The sequence below is a fragment of the Tetranychus urticae genome, chromosome 3 (assembly GCF_039701765.1).
Source record: "Tetranychus urticae isolate SD_2017Ah chromosome 3, NJAU_TeUrti_SD_1.0, whole genome shotgun sequence".
Classification (NCBI taxonomy): domain Eukaryota; kingdom Metazoa; phylum Arthropoda; class Arachnida; order Trombidiformes; family Tetranychidae; genus Tetranychus; species Tetranychus urticae.
The window spans coordinates 4,149,867-4,177,632 of NC_142960.1; the positions used below are offsets into that span (position 1 = coordinate 4,149,867).

At 32.0% G+C, this 27,766-nt stretch overlaps 5 protein-coding genes across 5 annotated transcripts; all 5 read left to right on the top strand.

The window, feature by feature from the left end:
• Positions 1 to 531: 531 nt before the first annotated feature.
• On the top strand, positions 532 to 2,943 carry LOC107370976 (uncharacterized). The gene is made up of 2 exons (XM_015938924.3): positions 532 to 1,621; positions 1,792 to 2,943. Exons 1-2 carry the CDS (start codon positions 630 to 632, stop codon positions 2,369 to 2,371), a joined length of 1,572 nt encoding a protein of 523 aa, XP_015794410.1. The 5' UTR covers positions 532 to 629; the 3' UTR covers positions 2,372 to 2,943.
• An 11,819-nt stretch (positions 2,944 to 14,762) lies between these two features.
• On the top strand, positions 14,763 to 16,697 carry LOC112539921 (uncharacterized). Its single transcript, XM_025162748.2, has 2 exons — positions 14,763 to 15,976; positions 16,061 to 16,697. The coding sequence occupies exons 1-2, from the start codon at positions 14,961 to 14,963 to the stop codon at positions 16,629 to 16,631; spliced, it is 1,587 nt and encodes a 528-aa protein (XP_025018516.2). The 5' UTR covers positions 14,763 to 14,960; the 3' UTR covers positions 16,632 to 16,697.
• A 1,487-nt stretch (positions 16,698 to 18,184) lies between these two features.
• LOC112539913 (uncharacterized) lies at positions 18,185 to 20,412 on the top strand. Its single transcript, XM_025162735.2, has 2 exons — positions 18,185 to 19,450; positions 19,637 to 20,412. The coding sequence occupies exons 1-2, from the start codon at positions 18,462 to 18,464 to the stop codon at positions 20,226 to 20,228; spliced, it is 1,581 nt and encodes a 526-aa protein (XP_025018503.2). The 5' UTR covers positions 18,185 to 18,461; the 3' UTR covers positions 20,229 to 20,412.
• Positions 20,413 to 22,466: 2,054 nt separating this feature from the next.
• Positions 22,467 to 24,654, top strand: LOC107370947 (uncharacterized). Its single transcript, XM_015938904.3, has 2 exons — positions 22,467 to 23,703; positions 23,892 to 24,654. Exons 1-2 carry the CDS (start codon positions 22,664 to 22,666, stop codon positions 24,427 to 24,429), a joined length of 1,578 nt encoding a protein of 525 aa, XP_015794390.2. The 5' UTR covers positions 22,467 to 22,663; the 3' UTR covers positions 24,430 to 24,654.
• Positions 24,655 to 25,432: 778 nt separating this feature from the next.
• LOC149093198 (uncharacterized) lies at positions 25,433 to 27,444 on the top strand. Its single transcript, XM_089269850.1, has 2 exons — positions 25,433 to 26,518; positions 26,725 to 27,444. The coding sequence occupies exons 1-2, from the start codon at positions 25,539 to 25,541 to the stop codon at positions 27,287 to 27,289; spliced, it is 1,545 nt and encodes a 514-aa protein (XP_089125976.1). The 5' UTR covers positions 25,433 to 25,538; the 3' UTR covers positions 27,290 to 27,444.
• The last annotated feature ends 322 nt before the right edge of the window (positions 27,445 to 27,766 follow it).

The following is a 27,766-nucleotide window of genomic DNA, read 5'->3' on the forward strand; positions in this document are numbered from 1 at the left end:
TATAATATCTAACATGTCGTTGGGATATACATTAGATGTACATTAGATGTACATTAGATGTAACTGCATTAGACGTACTAATTGTTTTCCGATGTTGAGAGCCAATTATCAATTTTAAACAATTTCAACCTTTTCCAATTCGGGAAACAATTATCTTGAAGAGTATCATTTAACATTATTATTTTGCTACACAGTTCAGAGAATCAAGTTGTTGTGAGTTTTCATTATCTTATCACATGAGAAAATTAAAGTTTAAATTCAATTAGAAGTTAAAGGCTAAAAAAGGCTGTCAGAGAATAGCCAAAACTAGCCTAATCTCAGAATTAACTCAAATTTTTCTGGCGTGATTTGTACACTGATACAAATACAGAGTGGGTAAAAAGATTCTGCTGTACGCCTTTTAGCTGCACAACGGACCTGATATTAAAATTTCTCATAGGGCGCCCTTTTCTTGCGCATTTTTATCTCCTCCCATACACCAGAAACTTTTTACCGCCTTACTGATATATCGGAACACCTCAGTTAAGAGTCGACTGTTAAGCTTATTCTCTAGTGTCTGATTAATTTCTGTAGTTATTCATTTCAAAAACTAAATTATTTTTTTGTTGAAATTAAATTTGTGTGTCAATATGGATTCATTAGAAAGTAATGACCAACTTACAATAGTTAATGGATCAACAAAACATCGTATTAGCAAACAACTAATTCGTAAAGTGCCTTATTTTGAAAAGATGTTGAGCTTGGATTTGAAGGAATCAAAGGAAAACAAAGTTATGCTGAATTTTGATGAAAAGGCTTTAAAATCATTTCTTAATTGGCTTGAACTTGGTAATATATTCATCGAGATGGATTATGTAATAAATCTGTGCAACATGTTGGATTATTTCGGGATAAAAGATGATTTGATACAAGATTGTATCAAACATTTCAATGATAATTTTTCAATCGAGCATCTTTCTGTTGTTATACCTCAAGTGACTTCAACATCTATGTTGATCAATTCTGGTACTCTTAATGCTTTCATTTGCCGATATTTCACAAAAATAGTGAACACATCTGTTTGGTTGGATTATCCTATTGAGACCATTGAATATATTTGTGCTTTGAACCTGATGATTCATTCAGAATACCAAGTATTTGATGTTATCATGAAATGGGTAAAATTCAAGGCTGACTCAAGAATGTGCCATCTTAACAGGTTGTTGAAGTTAGTGCGATGGTGTCATTTGGAAGATAAGGAATTATTCAGAATAACGGAGCAGGTTCAATCTCTAAATTATCAACCTTCCAAATTATGCTCTTTCTTAAAACGAGATTGTGATCTTAATTGCAATCGGACCCAGCAAGAGCATTTCATTGAGATTTACGAATTGAATGCCACAAGTTTGCGAATCATAATATCTGACAATAATTTTTTTCCATTGATTGAGCAAGTCGTCAAATTAAACAATAGTATGGCTATTGACGTTCTTCACGATGAACATGTTTCTGATGTCTTTTTTGATTCTGGTATGGAAGGAATTCGAATTGATTGGAAACGCAATGAATATCGTTTGCTTGATCGATCGCAATACGAAACCTATTTCATTAAAATTCATAATTGCATTCAAGAGAAGAACTTGTAAGTAATTGTTTGAAATCTCATGTTTTACCCCATTCGATTGTCTTATGAAATCATCTCATCCTTAAAGCATTTACGTTTATTGTTATTAATATCGAGTCTTTTTGAGATTCAGTTACTTATAACTTTACCTAATTGTACACACCTTCTTGTTTCATTTGACATTTCAGGAAATATATAATTGCGGATTCAAAATGTGCAACTGATAAATTTCGTTCCCACGTAGTTTTACTTTACGAAGCTAGAGAAATTTTTATGTTGATTTGCGACAGTTTGGAACCTGTATGCTTGCCAGCAAATGCCGAACTGATTTGGAAATATTTTCAAACGAATAAATCAAACTATTTCCGCTCAACTATTTTAGATGATAATATTTACATGATTTCGCCTCAAGATTTCTTCAAGTTCAACATTTATACGCACGAGAAAACAATTATCAGACTTGAAAGGTTTAAAAAAGGTCTGCCCTTGGGTAACTTACTTATAGCTTCTAGAAAAGCCAATGATGATAGAGTGATTTTGATTGATAAGTCCACAAAGGATGCCTTTTGTTTCAACGTCAACACTCAACAATGGAGTTCAATCGGACGAATCATTGATTGTGACCGTAAATCTCCAGTTGTCCAAGATTCAACTCATAAGCTTCTAACTTTAACCTCGACTTTCATATCGCTGGATACTATCAGCACTTACTTGAAAAATAATAAAGGAGGAAGGCCAAAACTGCCTAAAAAACAAATTATCTTGTAATGAACATATATGATGTAAAACGCATGCTGAATTCATTTCTTCAATCCATTTTTCAAAATAATTTTTCGTTTCCGAGATATCTTACAAAAACGTTGAAATTGCATGGATACGAATAGCAAAATGACCAAAAGTGAAACCACTTTCTGAGTCATTTTTTCAGATGCAGAATTTAATGCTGATTTCGAAAAAGTGATTTATTTTGATCCTAAATGACGCAAAACTGGTCATTTTTTTGATAGATGGCAAAATTCCATGTATTGAAAATACGAATTGATAACCAAAGGTGAAACCACTTTCTTAGTCATTTAGTCAGTTCTTAGTCTTAGTAAAGTTTTGAATTCAACATAAAATTTTACATAATATATGATCATAAGAAAAAAATTCCATGCTAGGCAGTTTTCCCTATTCTTTTGGTAGATCCTTTGAAGAATCTATAATTATTCATACTTTGAGTGCAAAAAACTCATTGATATTTTAGCTAAGATTATAAGCTTTCTTTTTTCCTTTTTTAAGCTAACCTTTTTGTTTCAGTTAAAATCAGAATAAATAAAACATAATTATCTTGTTAAAAATCAATGTCTTCGTTCAAAATTTTCCTTGATTACATCGAAATTAAGGGAAAATACGCTTTTAATTCATCGTAATATTTTACAGGTCTCCTGTTAGACCAATTCAATTCAATTTCAACTTTTCTGGTTCAAATGGAATAATCTATGCATTGAAATTACAGGCTCATACTTTTTAGTGTTCAACAAAGCAGCAATTATTAATTAATACTTTTGGTCATCTTTCAAATTCCTAAAGAATCAAATTGAATTTGTCGAGCTACATTATCTAATACTGGATCCTCTTTCTTTGACTTTAAGTTGATATGGACTGGAGCACATAGTCAGCTTCAAAATTAAATTAGCTAAAACAGAAGTCACTTTAGTCTTAATCTTAAGTCTTTAGTTATTTGTTATCCGGGTATTCTCAGGAGCCTCGAGAATGAGTTGTTTTTTTGAATATCAACCTAATGTCTACAGAGTGGCGAGAAATTTTCTTGGTCCAGGCAAAAGTCACTCTATATGCGTAGAAACCAATCTATCCCTTAACCCAAATGTACATGGACATGATTATTGGCGATTTTGATGGTAAATCATATGATTATGTTCATAACTATCATTCTGATCTTTACTCACCTGACTTCACAACTTCATTTAAATAATCAATATTGATTTCCATCTTTGATGCAACCAATTACAATAATATTTGACGTTTATTTCAGATAGTCATCGAGTACAAAGAAGGAAGCTGCCTTAAATTGTATTATGGATGTATTAAGCTCGTCCTGAGTACAGTTTTCACTGGATCTCACATTGCAAATGAGTATTAATTAGTTTAAAAGAGTGTCATAACTTATGACTCATAAGTTAAAAGTTTTCACTGATAACAATTGTAAAATAATTTGACCAAGATAAGCTTAAAATGTTTTCTAGTTAATGGCAACGAGAAACAATTGTTTCGATATCAAATGTCCATTTTACCAAAATCTTATTCCAGCTATCTTCAAAATCTGTTAACGACCGATAAAACTGTTATCTTTGATTCTCACATTACAAATGGTTAGTGTTTAACACTTATGATCCATTTTCCTGCTAAGATTTTGTTAATAGTTAATTGATTGATTTAATTATCACTTGTATGTCAAACAACATGAGAATCAAATAACAAGACGCTTCTAGAGATTAACTTCTCATAAATTGCAATGGAATGTGTTGAATCAATTTTCATTTTCCCTTTCTAAAAAATCATGATTGATTATATCTGAGCTTGAGGTGTATCAGCTTTAAATCATGATATTGTACGAAAATTTGAGATGAAATGAGAAATAGTGGGACCGGCTTTTTTCCACCACATCCACCACTTTATCCACCACTTTTATCCACCACTTTAAAAGTGGCTTTTTTCCACCACATTTTTTCACCACTTTTTTACCGTCTTTTTACCGTATTGTCCACCATATTGTCCAACACGCAATCTAACACACCCACCCAATCAACCAAATCAAACATTATCACTTTTAAAAGAGACTTTTCTCAATAAAATTGTCCACCAAATTGTCCACCTAGTAGAGTGGCTTTTTTCCACCACTTTTTTCCACCACATTGTCAAACAATTTTTTATAAGATTATCCATCACCCAAATCATACCGAATTTTTGGGATATGGGGGCGATTAATAGTGTATGTGTTAGATGGTGTAAAAGTGGTCAAAATTCGGTATGATTTGGGTGGTGGACAATACGGTAAAAAAGTGGTGGAAAAAAGTGGTGGAAAAAAGCTGGTCCCGAAATAGTGCATTTTCCGTGCACAGTGGCAAAAATGATTTTCAAAGTCGCTTTTCAAATTTATTCACAAGGATTGATGCCAAAAAATAAGACTTCCGAGTTAAGAGCTAGGATTTTTTAGGTTTGTTGGGGCATAAAAACTGAGTCCGCTGAGTGGTATTGAAAAATTTCTCTGAAGGTTCGACAGTTTTATAGTAAATCGAGGCCAGCGTTAAAACTTCGATCACCTTTTGTGATCAGATTGATTGGAATCAGATTATTTCAATTAAAGCATTTTACTAATGGAACTTTTAATGGTAGATCAAATGCACTTATTTCGTGAAATAAAATCGTTGTTTTCTGTACAAAAGACCACTTCAATTTTCGTTTAAACCAGGCGATTCTGTGATCGTAAGAGTAGGAGATCTGAAACTCATTTTTCGTCGATAAAATATCTGATGAATATCAGCGATTGGAAACTTTTTTCAATTTACCGCCAGTTCTCTTGATTTTGGCTATTGGCCTAAAAAATTTTAGCCTCAATATCTAACCTTACAATCATCATTCTTATTCAACAGATTTTATTATGGACGACGATATATTTAAATAATGGATTATTCAAGAACCTACAAAAATGTTATCAAATTGCATTGCTTATGCAGTCAGATTTGATTCTTGATTTATTAAGTTGAATTGGTTGATTGGTCTAAGAATAATGAATGCAAGTACTCTTAATGTGTGAGCATTTTGAAGCAAACGGGTACGGTAATTGCATGACTCGATCTATTCAATCAGAATTTAATGCCTCCATACTCTAAGAGTTAATACAGACGATGAGCCAGTTATCTGAAGCTCAGATTCTGAACAATTAAGCTGCAGTGAAAATGGGAGACATTAAAGTTCACTGATTGGTTCAAATGAGTGGGCGTTAACTAATACATTTTTTGAGCTTGTGGTTTAGCCACAAAAACTTTCTGAAAATTTTCAGTTTCGATTGTAATTTTGTCTGAGTAGGTTGAAAAGCTGTTGAATGTTAAATTGAAAAAACACTCTTATCTGGTGTTTCTTTATATTAAAAAATCATCTATTATCTCCTCTTGCTTGTGTGACATAAGTTTTAGCATTTTGCTTTTGATTTTAGAGTGTATCAAATATGGATTCATTAAATACTGATGACCAACTAACGATAGTGAATCGTGCACAAGAATACCGTATTAGTAAAAAACTAATTAGTAAAATTCCTTATTTTGAAAAGATGTTGAGCCATGAATGCTTGGAATCCAAAGAAAACAAAGTTGAATTGGATTTTGATAAACAAACTTTTGAAATAATTCTCAACTGGATTAGAAGCAATTATAGCTTTATCTTGATCGAGATGGATTACGTAATGGATTTGTACGAGTTGGCTGATTATTTTGGTCTGGATTGGATTTGTAAAGAGTGTATCGCCTATTTCAAGGAAAACTTTTCAATGGCTCATCTTCCCTTTGTTATCCCTAAAGCGACTGCAACATCTAAATGCATAAACTCTGGTGCTCTTAATGCTTTCATCTGCCGTTATTTCCTGAAGATAGCTAATACAACTTTTTGGTCTAAATATCCTGTTGAAACGATTGAATATATTAATATTTGTGCTTTGGACGTGATGGTCTATTCAGAATATCAAGTTTTCAATGCAATCTTGCAATGGGCCTATTTCAAGGCACGATCCCATTTCAAAAGATTATTAAAGCTAGTTCGATGGTGCCATTTGAACGAGCAAGACTTATCTAAAATAAAAGAAGACGGATCGTTCAAATCGTCAGGCTTTGAGCCAATATTTTGCGCTCCTCAAAAGGTTAATTGTGACTGTACCTTCAATCGAACAAAGCAAAATTATCTCGTCATGATTGAGAAATTGGATGACAAAGATTTGCTAATCAAAGTATTTGACAACAACTTCACACAACTTTTGAGTCATGCGATTAAACAGGATTATTCAATCTCCTCAAATATCTTCCACGATGAACATGTTTCTGACATTCTTTTCGAATCCGGAACGGGTCCGCTTCGAATAGACTGGAAACTAAATAAATATGTGTGGATGAGCTCTCACGGCTCTTTTATTGAATTACTGAAAAGAATCTATGGAAACTCCGAACAGTAAGCATTAACTTTTATGATGAGAATCTGATTATTGATCTCTCTCTGTTTCATATTTATTTTCACAGTATCAACATTCATATTGATACATTTTCATACTGCTATGACTTCACTGAAGTCACTTCAGTCAAATGTATTTTTATCAACAAATATTTAATTCAAGATATTTCTTTTATGCTTCAGGGGAACTCATCTTAACACGTATTTTGGGAATACAGAAAATATGCAAGATGGTTTTAAACTTTTAGAAGGAGCCGAAAATTTTATTCTGATTTACCTTAAAGAGAGAGAAATGCACTATTTTTCAAGGCCAATCTACGAAAATTATAATATGTTTTCGCATCTATACCAATGCAAAGCAACTACTTTGAACAATAAGATTTACTTGCTGACAAATAAACGGATGTTGTACGAGTTTGAAATTGGATATCGTATGCTTAAACAGACTTGGAGCCAACGCTTGTGTGAAGATTGGTTCGTTTTTGACAGTACTCTATTAACATCAAGTCTAGCTGGTGATAAAATTATGGTGATTGATACAAACACCGCAAATTATATCTGTTTCGACATCAACACTAAAGCGAGTTCAAAGGGACGCATGGCAACTGATTCCTCTCGATGTAAGCTGGTAGCTTTCATATCAACTTTTCTTCCGTTAAACACCATCAGAACTTGCTTAAACTCCAATCGTAACTCAGAGAATTAGTAAGTTGACTAAAATTATTCATATACTGAGTACTTCATGAACTTACTAAATCCTCATAATTGGCTTAAATAATTAGTTATTTCTTTAAACTAAACTTATAATCTGATGTTTACTCATTCAACAAAAAATAATTTAAACTTATCTTTTTCTTGTATTCAAATTGAAATTCAGTTATTTTAATTAAATAAATCATTTAATACAATGGATAATTATTTTTCACTAGAAACTGCTGCAATCATGACAGTTCACGCTACATTCAATCGACACTACTTCAGTTTTTGATGAATAAACATCTTCCAAATAAAAACAACTAAAAGCTAAAATAAAATCAGATTCTACAATTGACCCAAATTTAATTGAAGTTTCAACTGAGGAAGCGATTTTATAAAAAAATTTGTCGATCAGTTCACAATGTTTTTTCACAATTTTTTATGTCCCTAAAAGTCCCTTGACCTAAGGTATGACTGGTAAAGTTTTGGACAAATTTTTCACCATTCAATTGAGACAGTTAGACTAGACTTACAGGCACCGTTTAAACATTAAAATGTTGGTACACTTTTCAAAAATATTTTGTACAAAAATAAACCAATTTTGATCAAAAATCGCCAAGCTGTGGCTTTAAATGGACAAAGGCGTCAAAATCTGATTTTGCCTTTCGTCAAAAACCTTATATTTTCAACTTCCTACCAGGATTTTGTAGACTCGAAAAATGGCCAAATTTGGCCTCAAGGTTGTTAAAAAAGATGTAATTCGTTTAATATGACTCTAAACAGATCGATTGTAAGATTCAGGTCACCATCGGAACTAAATTTCACGGACATTTGATGCAAACTCGATTTTTCATGAACTCTAAATTGAATTTTTAGGAAAACGGACTTCGATTTCGAATATTATTCCGAATCGATAAGATCAGAAGGTCATTTCTCTACTGTTGATAAATTCCCGATCTTTTATTGTGCAAAAACGTTTTTTCAATATTCGAAATAGAAGTGTTTTTCTAAAAAATCGATTCTGAATTGATGAAAAGTTTGGTCTGCCACCCAATGTCCGTGAAATTTTGTTTCAATAATGACCTGAACCTTTCAATCGATCTATGTTGAGTTATATTAGGCAAATTGTATCTTTTTGAACAGCTTTGAGGCCAAATTCCGTCATTTTTCGACTCTTCAAAACCCTGGTATGAAGTTGAAAAAATTAGGTTTTTAACGAAAGGAAAAATCAGATTTTGACGCCTTTGTCCGTTTAAGGCCATAACTTGATAATTTTTTATCAAAATTAATTAATTTTTTCACGACGTATTTTTGAGAGGTTTACCTTCGATTGCACTATTTAATGGTGCCTGTGAGTCTAGTCTAACTGTCTCAAATCAATACTTAAAAATTTGTCCAAAACTTTACCAGTCATACCTTAGTATATGTTCTTTGAACCTCATGATTCATTCAGAATACCAAATATTCGATGCAATCATTAAATGGGTGAATTTAAAGATTGATTTGAGAGAGTGCATCTTAAAGCATTGTTAAAGTTAGTTCGATGGTGCCATTTGCCATGGTGCATAAATAAACCAATTTTGATTAAAAATTGTCAATAAATTAACCATAAATGGACAAAGGCGAAATCTAATTTCATTCGCGTACTGTGTAACTAATCTTAGAGGGAGAACGGAATGGAAATAATGGGGGCCGGCTTTTTCCACCACTTTTTTCATCGTATTGTCAGCCACCCAAATCTCACAAATCAACCAAATCAAACATCCTCACTTTTTAAAGAGACTTTTCTCAACAAAATTGTCCACCACTTTAGAGTGGCTTTTTTCCACCAAATTTTCAAACAAACTTTTATAAGATTTTCCGCCACCCAAAGCCATCAAATTGTTGACCGCTTTTGGGATATGATGGTGATTAATAGTGGATGTGTTAGAATCGGGTGGTGGACAATCTTATGAAAAAAATTGTTTGAAAATGTGGTGGAAAAAATGACATTTATACCTAATCAAGAACCGTAGATTTGTAAACAAGTTTAAGGTTTATTTTCCTTGCAAATGAAATCATGAAATCAAATACAAGTACGTCTTGAATTTTGTACAATTTTCTTTTTGTAAACAATTCAGCACAAATCATCACAATGATCGATAAACGTTATAAGACCATGTTTAAAACGTAAATTGATTAATGATTCTCATGAAATTCATTATTTATTCATCAGATTGACTATTTTATTTATAACCCTGTTGAGTGTCTAAAAAAAGTTAAAAGTTATTATACAATCAAATCAATTTTATCCCATCATTTGCTACTTTGATTTCGCGAATATCTTTTATTATTCATTCAATTCTATTACAGCGCTTTGCTCATGGTAAAAAATGAGCTCATGCAATCAAAAACTTTGTTGATTGTAATTCGGCATTAGAGGTTCAAAAAATGTTCCATCTTGCGATCATCTAATAATTGGTTGATCAAATGGTTCAATTACTGCTTAACACCAATTAAGAGGTGTTAACGAACAAGTAAATATTACGTCTTTGTGTTAATGATTATCATGCGAAGCTTATTAAGGCATTGTTCTTGATCATAAATAGTCTGCTAATTGCTTGGTCAATTTTGCTTTTGCATTGCCAAAAGTAAAAACTCAAATAAATGCCAATTCTTTACCAATTGTTCGTTATGCTGAATCTTTCACAAACTGATTGAGCAGTTTATTTTATTAAATAGAACCAAACATGATTGATGCAACCCGATACTTTTAACTCTACCCAACTCAATTTAAACTTGTAGAATCCTTTTGGTTGTTTAACAAGCAAATGATTCAGACGATGAACCAGTCAAACGAATGAAAGACGTAAAATTAAAGCTTGCACTGATTGGCTCCAATGGCTGACTCCGGTAAGAACATGCTCTGAGTTCACATCAGACGAGTTAGTCGGGTTAGTTTACCATCTGCAAACCTTATCCCTAAAATTGTCTCCAAGTTTCTTCAACGCTTAAGCTATTTGAAGCTTCATTAAATAAAATTCAATAAATCAACTATCAATCTGTTAAACCAATTCTTAAGTGTCCAGCTAATTGTTCCGTCTAAAAAGTAACGGCTTTGTCAGACGACAAATTTAAATTGTTACTATTTTCAACCATTAACCCGAGCATATAAACCCAACTCCCTTTCACTTTATTATACCTTCCAGTACACATTGAAGTTTCGTGTTATTTCAATTTTGATGCTTTGAGATACAAGTTATCTGTAATACTGAATCTCGTATAAATTTATTGTGCAATTTGAATTTTATTACAAGAAATTTACTATTTTGTGTTTAAATTTAAATTTGTGTATCAGCCATGAGTTCATTAGAAACTGATGATAAACTAACAATTGTGAATCGATCAATGGAACACAAGATAAGTAAAGAACTAATTTATAAAATACCTTATTTTTATAACATGTTGGACAGTGATCTATTGATATCGAAGTCAGCCAAACTCCAGCTTGATTTTGATGAAAAAGCCTTAGAATCAGTACTCAAATGTGTTGAATTTGGTATAAAGTCTATAGACATGGAAAACGCTATAAATGTCTGTAACTTGCTTGATTATTTTGGAATAGATAATTTGCTGAATGATTGTCTCAACTATTTCCATGCTAACTTTTCAATTGAACTTCTTCCAATTATTATTGCTCAAGCTACGATAACATCGAAATGGATTAATTCAAGTGCACTTAATGCTTTCATCTGTCGCCATTTCATGAAATTAGTGGAAACAACTGCCTGGTTGTGTTATCCTTTTGAAACTATTGAATATATTTGTGCTTTGGATCTGATGATTTATACAGAGAGGCAAGTTTACAATGCAATAAAGGATTGGGTGAACGACAATTCTTATTTTAGAAAGTGGTATACCAAAAAATTGTTGCAGTTAGTTCGGTGGTGCCATTTGAAAGATGAAGAGTTATCTGAAATCAAGAAAGACCTGAAATTTTTTACAGACTTGGATCCGATATTTTTGGACAACAAAATAGATTGTGATCATATTTACAACCGAACCAAGCAAGATTATTTCATCATGATTGAAGAGTTGAAGGGTACAGATTTACGGATCAACATACTTGACGATAATTTGCTTCCATTGATTAGTCAAGTCATCAAGTTGGATGAATCAATCTCTGTTGATTTTTTTCAAGATGAACATGTTTCTGATATATTTTTTGATTCTGGAAGGAAAAGAATTCGAATTGATTGGTGTCAAAGTAGATATTGTTTTCTCGATTCTTTACATAATAAAACTTATCATGATAAAATCTACAAATACTTCATTACAAAATATGTGTAAGTAAATGATCATTTTATCCCATTACCTAATTACATTAATTATGTCAAAAATTCAATTATTTCAGAGTACCATATTTCAGTGCATGTAGTTGCGACTTTTCACTCGGCATTTCTGGAAGTGCATTCATCGAAGATGACCACAGATTATTTTTAATCCGTACTGATATTCCGAAATCACATGAATGGTCAATAAGTAGATCTTCTCTCTGTAATTCTATTAATAAATGGTTTTACGGAAAAGAACAGGATGTTGAATTTCATCTCCGCTCGACTCACATTGATGATAAATTTGACCATTTCATGAACAACGATCATAGTTTCCACGCAACTTTCTTAAACAATAATATTTACATGTTGACACATGATCTTGAATTCATTTGCTGTAGAATCTTCGACGAATGTAACAAAAAGACTCGACTTGAAAATAATTTGAACTATGAAAATTTGCTTCTTACTTCCAAGCAATCCTATGATGATAGAGTCATTTTGATAGATAAGTTTACAAAAGATGGCCTCTGTTACAATGTGAAAACCAATGAATGGAGTTCAATCAATCTCATGACTAATAAAAGCTCTACTGGTGACCAAAAGGAATCAAACAAGCTGTTGACTCTTACAGCAGCATTTATATCGATGAATGCTATCAGAAAGCACATGAACTGTAAACATAACTAATACTTCCTATTGATTCATTAAAAACAACGAAGAGTAAGTGATTTTTAATATTAATTTAAAACTCTGATAACAGTACATTTAATAATCTCTCTATACTATTTCCATATTGATATTACAAAGACTGTTATGATTTCAACAAAATAGAAAATTATCAAATATTTAATTCATCATACTTTCTTTCATGCTTTAGTGATCAACCTTTATTCGTGGAATGCTGGCGTTCGTTTTCGCTGTAGGAGACTATCAAAGAGAGAGAGAGAGATATTAATTAGAACGTTATCATATATGAACAACTTCAGTCTCAAGGCAAGTGAAAATTTCTGGACAATGCACTTTAATTGCTGTCAAATAAATTTGTATCATACGATTTCAATTCTCAAGAAATTAATCTTATTAAACTTGGAGCAATCGTTTGTGTTGTAATGAATTCAGTTTTGACAGTACCAGCTGTTGATAAATTATGTTGTTTGATACATGTACAAGAAATTCTATCTGTTTCAACGTTGATACTAAAAGAAGTTCCAAAAGATGGTCAAATGTTATCTTTGTCCTCTGCTGATGGCCGAAAGGATTCCAAAAGTCTGTTAACTTGTACTTAAACTTTTCTTCCGATGAACATCATCAGAAATTGCTTAAACTCCGAGAATTAGTTGATTAAACTTTTATATTATTACGTTATCATATATGAACAACTTCAGTCTCAAGGCAAGTGAAAATTTCTGGACAATGCACTTTAATTGCTGTCAAATAAATTTGTATCATACGATTTCAATTCTCAAGAAATTAATCTTATTAAACTTGGAGCAATCGTTTGTGTTGTAATGAATTCAGTTTTGACAGTACCAGCTGTTGATAAATTATGTTGTTTGATACATGTACAAGAAATTCTATCTGTTTCAACGTTGATACTAAAAGAAGTTCCAAAAGATGGTCAAATGTTATCTTTGTCCTCTGCTGATGGCCGAAAGGATTCCAAAAGTCTGTTAACTTGTACTTAAACTTTTCTTCCGATGAACATCATCAGAAATTGCTTAAACTCCGAGAATTAGTTGATTAAACTTTTATATTTACTCATTTAACAAAAAATCATTCAAACTTATCTCGTGTTCAAATTAAAACTCAGTTATTTCAATAAATCATTTTAATACGATGGATAATTATTTATCACTTTAAACTGCTTCGATCAGGACTGATTACGGTACATTCAATACACAACCAATACTCCAGTTTTCTTGTTTTCTATTTCCTAGTTTTCTATCATCAAATAGAAGTAAGAAAATAGTAAAGTTTTTGTATCAAATTTTCATTGAGAATCGCCAATCGCATCGACACGAAATTGTGTTTCGACTTATCGAGACATCAATTGCAATCGGAAACAGAAAAAAGTGTTGAGAATGAGGTTTGAATTATTATAATAAGCTGTTGATCAAACTGTCCTTGAAGAATGTTTTTAAACTTCTAATTTAGAAATCAAATCTAATGTTTGCTCTTTAACGACAAAAACGACTTTTGGATATCGAATTTCCATTGTTTACCAAAGTTTAATTCCAGTTATCTTTAGAACTTGTTATCGACCAATAAAACTGTTCTCATAGCTGGATCTCACATCGCAATTGGTTAGTGTTTAACATTCAATCAAACAAACATCCCTCTTCTTGCTTACATTGCTTGTTAGATTTTCTTAATGGTCAACTAATTGATTTAATTATCATTTGTATGTCAAATCAGCCGGAGAATCAAGTAACGAGATGCTTCTAGATAAACTTCTCATAAATTGCAATTGAATGTGTTTAACCAATTTTCATTTAATTGACCTAACAAGTAATGTAGATCTGCCTGGGAAATCATGAATTTATTTGAAAGTTGACCAGAAAAAAACTGGTTGAAATCAATAAACAGAAAGCGATCGAACAATGTTGAGAAGATGAGTAAAACTTGATCAGAAGTTATTAATTATAATCGATTAATTGCATGTCCTAATCTGTTTCTTTTAAAAGAATATACAGTAAGGTACCAGATAATGAGAAGCAATTTTTCAACGACCCCTATTGAGGGGGGACTTACTGTAATCAATTAATGATTAATCAAATCATCTGCAACCAAAGAGTAATACAGCTGTAGTTACTCTTTGTCTGCAGCTCTAATTCAGACGATAAGTCAGTTAGCTTAACAACTAGAGATGGCGCCAAAGGCTGTAAAACAATAGTCACTGATTGGCTATAAGACTGGGTGGCAGTTATTATTATATCTTTTGCGTTCACTCCTGATTCATGAGTGTTGGAGCTTGAAAAATTGCTCATATTAACCATTGTAAGTAACATTTAATAACATTTATATTCTTAGGTTATTCCGAAAGAACATTAAAACTTCCAATATTTTCCTCTTGGTAGTCTAGTATAAGTTTCAGAATTTTGCTTTTGAATTTAAATTTTTAAATCAATATGGACTCGCTAGAAACTGATGACCAACTTATAATAATTAATCGATCCACGGAGCATCGTATAAGTAAACAACTAATTCGTGGAATACCTTATTTTGAAAAGATGTTGAGCCACGATGTGCTGGAATCAAAGGAGAACAAAGTTGAACTGGATTTTGATGAAAAAGCGTTTGGAGTTTTTCTCGATTGTATTGAACGAGCTTGTACATTTATCGAAATGGATTACGTGATAAATTTGTGCATGATGGCCGATTATTTAGGAATAGAACGGATTTCTAAAGAGTGTATCACCTATTTCCATGATAATTTTTCAATTGAACAAATTCCCGCTGTTTTACCTCAAGTTTCTTCAACATCTAAATGTATAAACACTGAGGCCCTCAATGCTTTTATTTGTCGCTATTTTTTGAAGATAGCAAATATTTTTGCTAAAAATAATTATCCAGATATTACTTTCTGGTTAAATTATCCAATAAAAACTATTGAATATATTTGTGCTTTGGATCTGCTGATTTATTCTGAAATTCAAGTTTTCAATGCAATCATGAGATGGATCAATTGGAAAACTGGTTCTAGAAAGTGTTATCTCGTTAGGCTGTTAAAACTAGTTCGCTGGTGTCATTTGGACGCGCAAGATTTATCTAAAATTAAAGAAAATGGGCTGTTAAAAGCTTCAGGTTTCGAGCCAGTATTTTGTACTCCTCGAAAGGTTAATTGTGATTGCACACGCAACCGAACCAAACAAAACTATTTTATCATGATTGAGGAATTGGATGGCAAAGATTTGGGAATCAAAGTACTTGACAATAAATTTGTGCAACTGATGAACCGAGTCATGAAATTGGATGAATCAATGTCTTTGCGAATTTTTCATGATGAACATATTTCTGATATTCTTTTTGATTCCGGGAGAAAAGTGATTCGAATAGATTGGAATCAAAATAAATATAAACTATTTGATTCGGTAATCCCCTATTATGAAGCATTGCATGCACTTATCATTAGAAGTGATTTCACGTAAGTATCGAAGTAGTAATAGCGTATTGAAGATTTACACAACTCCTTTGTTATCAAATAATAATTTATATTTTTTAACATTAGTGAGTATGATGGCCTTGAAAGGATTACGGACGTTTTAAAAAGCAAAAGAGTTTATGGAAACTTATTTAGTGAAGGAAGTGAAAAGTTTATTTTGGTTTGTGGCCAATATGATGGTCTGTTTTATTCGTTAACACCAAAACCTGAAAGTATGATAAAATCAAGTTGCCCTGACAGTTTTTTGGCAACAGTTTTGGACAATAATATATACATGCTGTCATCTGATCTTGAATTCATCGAGTTTAAAATTGACAGTATCAATAATACACTTAAGAGAACTTATGTTCATCACCTTTGGAGCAAGAAATTCAAATATGTAAATTTGATTTTAACTTCAAGCCCTGCTTATGATGATCGAGTTATATTGATTGATAAAATCACAAAAGATTTTTTTATTTTCAATATCAACACTCGAAAATGGAGTTCCGCCATTCGAATGACTAACTGTTTCTCTGATGATAAGCAAAAAGGGTCCAATAAGCTGTTCACTTTCACTTCAGCTTTTATTCCGTGGAACTTGATCAGCACTTACATTAATCTTAAACCATCTAAAAAGTTTAAACCGAACCATTAAATAATGAACTGTCGAAGCAACTAAATTATAAAATTAAAATTCTTGTAATAAACGTACAATCAATAATCATTTGAACCATAATCTATTCTATAATATTTTATTTCTTTCATTCCGGATAATACACTAGTAGTCAGGATTAAGTTATGAAAATCGGAGATTTTTCATAGTCACCATTTAACAAGAAATAAAAGCACCTTTAAGATCGAATTTAATTTTTCATAGATTTCTATTGTTCAGTGTCTCTTGAAACTGTATATGCTTAAGATGGCGACACCTAAAAATTAACTTGTCTCTGACCTTTTTCCTAAACTTAAGACTGATTGGAGTGAACATTCACTTTCAGTTACTTTTATTTAACTGCAAAAAATTAAGACCTCAATCCGCTTCTCTAAATTATTTTAAGAATCTGTGAGTTTTTTGCAAAATTTTACGAATTTAAATAACTGACAAATTCAGCTTAGAGTTAGCGTTAGTTAGAGATTTTGTTGATAATTGAAATCTAATTGAATCGAGTCTGATTTGATGAGTATTCGGACTGTCAAGTTGTAGTTTTATTACTGCAAATATAAAAAATGAGGGAAAATTTGCGTAACTTATAAACTGTTGATTGAACTATCCTTGAAGAATAAAGATTTTTAGCTGCAGAAAGTGTCTAAAGTTATGATTTTTCATTGATTATAATTGAAACACATTTTGAATAAGATAATCTGTTAAAGTTTTCTCGACAACGACAAGAAAAACCATTTCTTTGTCAAGAATGAATGACAAGAATGTCCATTGTTAATATCACCTCTTCACAGATGGTTATTGTTCAACACTCATGATAGACTGAATCCACTCTGAAAGCACTCTTAATTAATTTAACCATCTCTGATAAGTTGCGAGTTGTATGTTAACAATTGAATAGTTCATTCATGTAGCAATAGTTATTAATCTACGAGTTTTATACATTTATATTTAATAAACTGACAATTACTGCGTCTTCAAAACAAAAAATCTTATGCATACCATTGACAATGAGCTAATTCATTCAGATGATTAAAATGAACTGAAATCTAGATTTTTTATAAACTCTAAAAGCAATTGAGTCTGAGTGACTCAAAGTTAAAATTGTCATACTGCTTCTACATTGACCAAAAGTTACTTTAAAATACATTTTTAGACAAAGCTCTGAGTCCAGTCTGCCCATTTGACTAATCTTCGTGAAAAGGCGGCTTGAAATTTTGCTGGATTGAACTAATTAGTTTTAGAAAGACCAAGTTTATGACTTCACACCTAAAAGCTTACAAAAGATTAGCTGTAAAATGCACAATATTTGCAAACAAAACTCACTTGTCAGTCTCTTTTGAACTCACCGATAATCGCTGAAAGATTACTTAAGGACTAACAACACTTGTCAGTTAAAGCAATTTTTTCTCAGTCGGCATCTATTGATAATTAACTTTTTGAGACAAAGTTCAATGTCAAACATCACTGATTGGTTAAAACTAAAAAATTTATAGTTGGAGATTTTGATTAGAGCTTCAACTTAGCTTTTTAGTTTACCTCGAAACTTTTAATTTGGATAAAAGTTGGGCTTATTTTAATCTGGGAACTTGTGAGTGACTCCAAATATTATGCACAGTAGCTTGATTGGTTCAAATGGCTGGGCGTAAACTGATCCCTTTTTTGAACGTGTGCTTTAGTTTCAGCTCTGGAAAAGATTTCAGTGGATATTGGATAAAATTGAATAAACAAACGTTTCTTTTTTGTTTTTAGTCATCTGTTACTCTCCTCTTGATTGTGTAGCATAAGTTTAAGAATTTTGTTTTTACTTTTTGTGTGTCAAATATGAATTCATTAGAAATGGATGACCAACTTACAATAATTAATCGGTCGAAGGAGCATCGTGTCAACAAGCAACTAATTCGTGGAATACCTTATTTTGAAAAGATGTTGAGCCATGGTTGTTTGGAATCAAAGGAAAACAAAGTTGTATTGGACTTGGATGAAAACGCTTTTAAATTGTTTCTTATTTGGCTTGAATTCGATGGTATCTTCATCGAGATGGATAATGTAATAAATCTGTGTAACATAAGTGATTATTTTGGAATGGATCACTTGATACAAGACTGTCTTGAATATTTTCGCATAAGATTTTCGATTGAGCATCTTCCACTTGTTATACCTCAAGTCACTGAAACTTCCATATTGATCAATTCTGATACTCTTAATGCTTTCATCTGTCGCCATTTCTTGAAGATAGCAAACACCGCTGTTTGGTTAAACTATCCTGTTGAAACAATAGAGTACATTTGTACTTTGGATCTGATGATTTATTCAGAGATGCAGGTCTTCGAGGCAATCGCCAGTTGGGTCGATTTTAATGCTGATTCTAGAAAGTGTCATCTTGCAAGATTGTTAAGATTAGTTCGATGGTGTCATTTAAAAGAGAAAGATTTATTTAAAATAAAGGAAAATGGAACGTTCGAATCATCAGGTTTCGAGCCAAAATCTTGCTTGCCTGCCAAACATAATTGTGATTGTATCTCTGACAGATCTCTTCAAAATTGCTTTATAATTATTGAAAAATTGGAGGGTACAGATTTGCGAATCACAGTACTTGACAGTAATTTTCTGTTCCTGTTTAATCGAGATATGAAATTGGACGAATCAATATCACTGAATCTGTTTCATGATGAACATGTTTCTGATATTTTCTACCATTCTGGAAGTAAAGCAATTCGAATTGATTGGAATCAAAATAAATATCGTTTTTTCAAGGATACTGATTTCAGACTCTATGTGTCTGGCACCTATAAAATTGTTGTGAAAAATTGGTAAGTTATTCTAAAGTCAACACTCGTTCCAGCCTTCAGTGTCGTATGCGTATTTAACTTACAGCAAACTAGTCTTGCATCTCGATCAGCCTCTTCACTCGATCCATTTCTTTGGATGCACTGGCAATCATTTATTGCAATTGATCAATAATTTTCTGTTCTCAAAATTTTATTTTTATATTTTAGGAAAAAATATTGGAGGAAACCTCTTGGTTTCTGGCCTTTCTACAGATGCACTATACGTGACACAACTGATTCAAGACTTATTAATACTCACGGCCATGAGGAATTTGAGTACTGGTTATCAAAGCTAATGCAAACTACCAATGAAATCATGAAAAATTCTAGACTTCATCATTGGTTGATAAAACTTCGTGTAACTGTGCTGTCCAATAATATCTTCATCCTGACAAATAATCTTGAGTTTGGCAAGTTCAATGTTCCCGACAAACATTTCAAGAAGATTGAGCTTCCGAAACTGGCAGAAGAATATGCATTTAAATACGAAAGTTTGTTTTTAACTTCAAGTGTAGATGATGCTGATCGAGTTTTTTTGACTGATAAATCGACGAAAAATGTCTTTTGTTTCAATATTACTAATCAAGAATGGAGTTTAATCGGTCATTTGTTACAAGATTCTTGTGTTTATCCATACTCTAAGTGGAGTTCTGATTATAGTCGCGACGAATCTAATAAGTTGATCACTTTGACCCCAGCTCTCCTACCGTTGCAAATGATTATTACTTGCTTGAACCATAACCTCAACTCGGTTCGTTGACACAATTAACTTATCATTGTCCTTAACAATACGTTATTAAGACTGTAAAAATAAACCAGTTCAAATCGATAACTTGATTGATAATCAAACTATTAAAATTATTTGTCAATTTTCATTACATTACTTTTTACGAACACTGCAAAAAGTTTAGAGACAGCATTAAATTGTAATGTATTTGATTTAATTTCGCTGATTTTCAATATGAAATTTTACATTCTGGATCATTAACAGGCATAAATTTTCGATTAACAAATAGCATCACTCATATCCAAATGCACATTGCAATCACTGAGAAATGATTTCTTGAAGCTCATCTTTAGATACAAGAACTGTAAGAACTGAATTTGATGAAGACTTGTGTCGTAAGGTTTATTCACAATTGACGATAACGTCTATGTGTGAAAGACACTTAAGATGATGTTTTACAGTATTCAATGTTAGTTAAAAATTCGATTGACTGTTTTCAGTTTTAATTTATTATAATATTTCATTAACATTTGAAGTATCAAGTGTTTTCGACTTCTAAATTGGTCAATTCAAGTGTTCTGAATGCTTTCATCTGTCGCCATTTTCTGAAAATTGTCAAGACGGCCTTTTGGTTGAATTTTCCCTTCGAAACAATTGATTAAATTTGTAAGCTTAACCTGATGATTGATCCAGAGATTAAAGTTTTCAATGCAATTATGAAATGGGGCTGGTTAGAATGCTCTATTTATAATGAATATAAATATTAGCTTGTCTGGGCCAAAGTGGTGGAAGTTTGATCAAAGATATTTTCGAATAGGCATTTCGTAGCTAGCTCAAATTTCAGAATTTTACCGAAAGATACCACAAAATTATTTATGCGAAATTTCAGGCTGAAATTAACAATAATTAATAAGTTATTAGAAAATTAATGAAAAAAACCGAAAATCGAAAATTTCACCCCAGTTTGTAGACTAAACCTCAAGTGATATATGCACGAAATTAACACAAATTACCCGTCTTGCCTTCTTTCATTTAATTTTAATTTAATTTCCTCAGCAAATCGAAATTAACAACAATCAAACCTCCGCCATTTTGGCCTGGACAACCTAATAATTCTGTTAATTAACAGCTGAGTTGATCAATTAAGCTACGGTTAAATTCCAGTCACTTAGATATTTTGATTTCCATTCAGCCTTTCTACATTTTTCTCTTCAGGGCAAGTCATTAGATGACAATGAACGTAAATTATTGTTCATCTAACCACTCAATGTATTCATAACTCGAATCTAACTCATAGTTAAGGGGATATTATGAAGATTGATTGAAAATATCAATGAAAAATTAAACTGACATTTAAATTTCTCTTTATTTATCCTATCAGCATTCAGACAATATAAAAAATTTGTTAAAATCGGATAATAATGTTTTTTGAATTGCATAGCAAACAAGAGACTTTATGAGTAAATTAGCAGTTTAGAAGCCTTATTTTTCTTGCTGACAATGCTGATGTTGATTCTTGCGTTTCTTTGAAACTAATTAACAAAGCTTGTTACTAAAAAGTTGTTAATCTTTGAGTAGCGACTTGTTAACTCGTAAAAAAGGTTCAAAGCACTTTTAATGACTTTGTTATTGAGAAAAATGGTTTCTTTTTTGCTTAAGAAATTCGACTCTTTGCTTCAATGTAGTGAAGTTGCAAGCAATGTTTCCCATCAAGTCATAAAGTCTCGCCTTATTGAAAAACAGTAATTACTTTAATCATTCAATTTAGTTTTAAACACAAAACTCTGAGTCCAGTCTCACTTAATTAAGCTACATTATCCTCACACAGTGTTTGCAAACAGTAGTCATTTGTTTGTTAGAGTCATAAAGTGAAGTTACCAGATTTATGCTCAGATATTGGGCACATTATGTGGCATTGAAATGGTCAGTTTAGATTGACCATCTTCATCATTCAATATTATTTCAAAATAGTTTCATCAATTGCAAATTCAAACAACTGTTCACAAACAGTTGTTTAAATCACTCAAAATAGACTCAAAGGACCAAAACAATGACCCATGGAGCAACTAACAAGGTAAGGTAGACAGCAAAAGTGCTCTTATTTGAGCGAGTGCGTATTGACTTCGAACACGCGGGTAAGGTAATTGCATGACTCAATCTATTTAATCGGAATAAAATATAATGCTCTAGTCGATCCAATCGATTCTTGGTCGAGTTGTTTACAGAGCTAAGCCAGCCGATGAGCCAGTTAGCTGAGCAAATTGGGTTTGGGTTTACAAGGGTAATAGTGAAAAAATTGGTGTTCGCTGATTGGCTCAAATGGATGGGTGTCAACTTATTTTATCTTCTGCGCTCACTCATGGAGCTTAGAAAATTGTTAATGTTGAGTGAAAATTGAAACAGTCATTTCTATCATTAGCTTTATACCTTAAAAACAAACAATTATTCCGATACTATCTTGATAGTGCATGAGTTTTATCTTTTTGTTTTATATTTTAAAGTGTGTGTTAAATATGGATTCATTAGACCTGGATGACCAACTAACGATAGTGAATCGGTCAACAGAATACCGTATTAGTAAAAAACTGATTCGTAAAGTGCCTTATTTTGAAAAGATGTTGAGCCATGAATGTTTGGAATCAAAGGAAAACAAAGTTGAATTGGATTTTGATAAGCAGACCTTGGAAATAATTCTGAGTTTAGTTAAAAGCGATTATACTGTTATCACGATTGAGATGAACTATGTAATTACTTTGTACGAGTTGGCTGATTATTTGGGTCTGGATTGGATTTCAAAAGAGTGCATCACCTATTTCAATGACAACTTTTCAACTGAAAATCTTCAGAATGTTATACCTCAAGTGACTAAAACATCTAAATGTATAAACTCTGGTGCTCTTAATGCTTTCATCTGTCGCTATTTCCTAAAGATAGCAAACACAACTTTTTGGATTGGATATCCTATTGAAACGATTGCATACATTTGTGCTTTGGATCTGATGGTCTATTCAGAATATCAAGTATTCGATGCAATCCTGAGATGGGTGAATTACAAGGTTGATTCTAGAAAGCGTTATCTTGAAAGATTATTAAAGTTAGTCCGATGGTGCCATTTGAACGAGGGAGATTCATCTAAAATAAAAGAAAATGAATTGTTTAAATCTTCAGGCTTTAAGCCAATATTTTGTACTCCTCGAAAGGTTAATTGCAATTGTACCTTCAATCGAGCCAAGCAAAACTTTTTCATCATGATTGAAAAATTTGAGAAGAGTACAGATCTACGAATCAAAGTACTTGACAATAACTTGACACAACTGTTCAGTCAAGTCATCAAACATGATCCGTGTTTGCCTTCAGAGCTTTTCCATGATGAACACATTTCTGACCTTCTTTTCGATACCAGAAGGAATTCCTTTCAAATAGACTGGAAACGTAAAAAATTTATGTGGTTTTGCCCTCCACAACCTTATACTCAATTGCTTAAAACAATCGATGGAAACATTGGACAGTAAGTAATCATTTTTACAATGAAAGTCTGCATTGAAGTTTTTTACTAGTCTCTATGCTATTAATTTCATATTTATTTTCATTGTACCAACATTCATATTGGTGCATTTTAAACATTGTTATGACTTCAATCAAATTCATTTTTTGTTATCAAATATTTAATTCAAATTATTTTCTTTTGCACTTTAGAAGAATTCAACTTATCGGGGATTTAGAAACAGGAGAAAAGATTGAAGATGGTTCTTTATACTTAGAGGCAGCTGAAAATTTTGGTATGATTTACATTTTAGCGGGGCGTTTGTACTATTTTCCCAGGTACCCCTGCTTAAATCATCATACGTTTCCGAGTCTAAAACAATGCAAAGCAACTATTTTGAAGGATAAGATTTACTTGCTGACAAATAAACGAGTGCTGTACGAGTTTAAAATTGAAGTTGATAATAATTTGCTTAGACGGACTTGGAGTCAGCGCTTATGGGATGATAAATTCAGTTTTTCGAATACACTGTTAACACCGAATCCAGCTGGTGATAAAATTATTTTGATTGATAAACTCACAAAAAAATACATCTGTTTCGATGCCAACACTAAAATGATTTCAAAGGGTTGTATGATAACTTATTCCTTTGCTGATGGCCAAAAAGAGTCCAACAGTCTGTATACTTTGACCTCAACTTTTCTTCCTTTAAAAACCATCAGAACTTGCTTAAACTCTAACCTTGCTTAACTCATATAATTAGTTCACTAACATTATTCATACACCGAGTACTTTATGAACCTACTAAAGCTTAAAAATTGTCTGCAAACTAAATTTACTACATTGTAATGACAAATGTACTTGAAGTTTTCAAAAAACATCCAAACTTTTTCTTGTATTTTAAAACTCTGAGATCATTTTTGATTAAAAATACTCCAATTTTTGAAAAAAATCAGTTCTACAACTGAACAAAATGTGACAAGTTAAATTTTTTATACCAAACTCATTTGGATAGTACCTGGTAGTAGTAGTCACTATTTTACTACATCCAAGTTTTAGCTTCGAAAAATCATTTGTTTTGATTTCTGATTCAAATTAGCCAAAACAAAAGTCGAAATTGTTCAAATTTCTCGTATTAATATTGATAATATTTGTGATACCTCTAATGAAGTTATTAATTTTCAGTCTTTCATTTTGATTTGATTTTTGCTTAAATATCCACCAGTTTCTATTATGATTACCTATAAAAGTCCTCATAAATCTTAACAATTAATAGACTATTGAAGTTGTTGAATCAATTTTCATTATTTAATTGACCTAACAAGTGTATATTGAGATCTGTAAAAGAAATCATTTTTTACATCTGATTCACCAGAAAAAAACTGGTTGAAATTGTTGATAAATCATAAAAAACAAAAAACGACCAAAAAATGTCCAGAAAATGGGTAAAACTTGGCCAGAAGTCATTAATTTGAAAATCGATTAACTATATGACTTAGTCTGTTCTTTAAAAATCGTAATCGAAAATAATAACTAAATGATTTAATTGGTTCAATCGATGATTGATCAAATCATCTGTAGCTCTAACTCAAACGGTAAGTCAGTTAGCTTGACAAATTCAGAGGGCGCCAAAGGCTGCAAACAGTGTTCACTAATTGGATGGGTGGCAGTTATTATATCTTTTGCGTTCACTCCTGATTCATGAGTGTTGGAGCTTGAAAAATTGCTCTTATTAAGTAAAAATTGAAAACATCTCTATTCGTAGGTTTATACGAAAGAACATTCCACGTCCAATACTCTCCTATTGATATTCTAGTATAAGTTTCAGCATATTACTTCTGAATTTAAAGTGTGTCAATATGGACTCTCTAGAAACTGATGACCAACTTATAATAATTAATCGATCCATGGAACATCGTATAAGTAAAAAACTGATTCGTAGAATACCTTATTTTGAAAGAATGTTAAGCCATGAATACTTGGAATCAAAGGAAAACAAAGTTGAACTGGATTTCGATGAAAAGGCTCTGAAATCAATCCTCGATTGGATTAAACTCGGATTTATCTTAATCGAGATGGATTGTGTAATAAATATGAGTATCATGGCTGACTATTTCGGGATAAGTGATCGTTTGATGAATAATTTCGTCTCATACTTTCATGAAAATTTTTCAATTGAGCATCTACCCGTTATTATACCTCAAGTGACTTCAACATCTAAGTTGGTAAATTCCGGTGCTCTCAATGCCTTCATCTGTCGCTATTTTTTGAAAATTGTGGAGACACCTGTTTGGTTGCGTTATCCGATTGAAACAATTGGATATATTTGTGTTTTGGATCTTATGGTTCACTCAGAATACCAAGTATTCGATGCGATCATGAGATGGTTAACTTTCAAAGCTGATTCTAGAAATTCATATCTTATAGAATTGCTGAAGTCTATTCGATGGTGCTTTATGGAAGATAAAGATTTGATCAAAGTAAAGGAAAATAGATTCGTTAAAGATTCAAACTTACAATTGTTAGAGCTACAACTTAATCGTAATTGTAGTATCGACCGAACTAAACAAGGTTGTTTTGTCGTTATTGAAGAATTGAGTGACCAAAATTTGCGAGCCAAAGTACTTGACGGTAATTTTTTCCCGTTGATTAAGCAAGTTATTAAATCAGATAAATCATTGCCTTTGCACCTTCTCCATGATGAACATATCTCTGATATATTCTTTGATTCTGGAAGGAAAATGATTCGTATCGACTGGAAGCACAATAAATATCGTTATATGGATTATAAATCGCATTATCAAAAAGTTCATAATTGTATTTATAAAAGCTCTAAATGGTAAGCAATCTTTTCCCTAGATTAATCCTTTTGCATTTAATCTATTATCATTCAGTTACTTCTGCGGTGCACGCTATTATTTGGACATAAAATAAATTCACAAACATATGTGTTGATGAATATTGTCATTAAGAAGGTCCACGCCTCGCACCAAGTTATTTCAGTTAATGAAGAGTACTTATGGTGTTAGTTTTTTGTTCTTTTAGTGGGAAATCTTATCTTGTGGCCTTTGAAAAATGGGATCCAATCAGGCACAAATGGTATGAACTTTCACTTCTCGAAGCATGCATAAAGTTCATTCTTGTTCGCAATCAATCTGGCATGTTTAGATGTTGGGAGTCTCCAACTATAGCAGATATTGATAACTTAGATTCCACCGGACACACATACCTGGCAACTGTTTTGGATAACAATATTTACATGCTGACGGATTCTGGCGCATTCTTTCAGTTTAATATTGACCGAGAGCTCGAGTGCGAAAGAATTGAATTTAAAAGACTCCAAAATAAGTTGAATTTTAGTAATTGTTTCCTAACATCCAAGCAAGTTAATGATGATAGAGTTATTTTTGTTGACAAGACCACCAGAGATGTTGTCTGTTTCAATGTCAGCACTCGAGAATGGAAATCAATCGGTCGAATCATTGATTGTGAAAGTAAATCTTCGGATGGTCGAGAGGAATATAAAACTCTTAAAACTTTTACCTTTGGGTTTGTATCAACGGGCTCAATCAACCTTTGCTTGGAACGTGGTCTCAACGCAATAAAATAATGCCATTTGACACAATTATTCATTGACTGAGTTGTGAGTTGATATGAATGTTAACTTGTTATCTTACCGAATTTGATCCAAGCATTTCTTTTATTGATTTAATATACAATCAGCAGGTACTTGCAGCTTGTAGATGAAATTATTCAACAATTAAAGCCAATTAAGAATGAAAATAAAATCACAAGTTTTTCTAGGATTAGCTTCTCACGAATTTGATATGAAATTTGATTAGCTATCTAGGTGAACTACAATAGAAAACTAAACAGTTAAACAACTTGATGTACCCCTTTTTAGCCTCATTGACCTTCTCCCCACTATTTTAATCGGAAAATTCGTGGTTACCCTTGTAGTTGACCTAGATGCAATGTAAAAAAATAAAAAACTCGGGGAAATATTGTAATGTATCAGATTTACTGTTAGTTTGAAAACCAATTATCAATCTTCAATAGTCACAGCCATTTTTAATCAAAGAAACAA

Excerpts from the sequence above, each read along its gene's own strand:
- LOC107370976 (XM_015938924.3), top strand. The coding sequence starts at position 630 with ATGGATTCATTAGAAAGTAATGACCAACTTACAATAGTTAATGGATCA. Across the intron at positions 1,622-1,791 it reads TGCATTCAAGAGAAGAACTT|GAAATATATAATTGCGGATT; the intron begins GTAAGTAATTGT and ends TTGACATTTCAG.
- LOC112539921 (XM_025162748.2), top strand. The coding sequence starts at position 14,961 with ATGGACTCGCTAGAAACTGATGACCAACTTATAATAATTAATCGATCC. Across the intron at positions 15,977-16,060 it reads ATCATTAGAAGTGATTTCAC|TGAGTATGATGGCCTTGAAA; the intron begins GTAAGTATCGAA and ends TTTTAACATTAG.
- LOC112539913 (XM_025162735.2), top strand. The coding sequence starts at position 18,462 with ATGAATTCATTAGAAATGGATGACCAACTTACAATAATTAATCGGTCG. Across the intron at positions 19,451-19,636 it reads AAAATTGTTGTGAAAAATTG|GAAAAAATATTGGAGGAAAC; the intron begins GTAAGTTATTCT and ends TTTATATTTTAG.
- LOC107370947 (XM_015938904.3), top strand. The coding sequence starts at position 22,664 with ATGAGTTTTATCTTTTTGTTTTATATTTTAAAGTGTGTGTTAAATATG. Across the intron at positions 23,704-23,891 it reads ATCGATGGAAACATTGGACA|AAGAATTCAACTTATCGGGG; the intron begins GTAAGTAATCAT and ends TTTGCACTTTAG.
- LOC149093198 (XM_089269850.1), top strand. The coding sequence starts at position 25,539 with ATGGACTCTCTAGAAACTGATGACCAACTTATAATAATTAATCGATCC. Across the intron at positions 26,519-26,724 it reads ATTTATAAAAGCTCTAAATG|TGGGAAATCTTATCTTGTGG; the intron begins GTAAGCAATCTT and ends TTGTTCTTTTAG.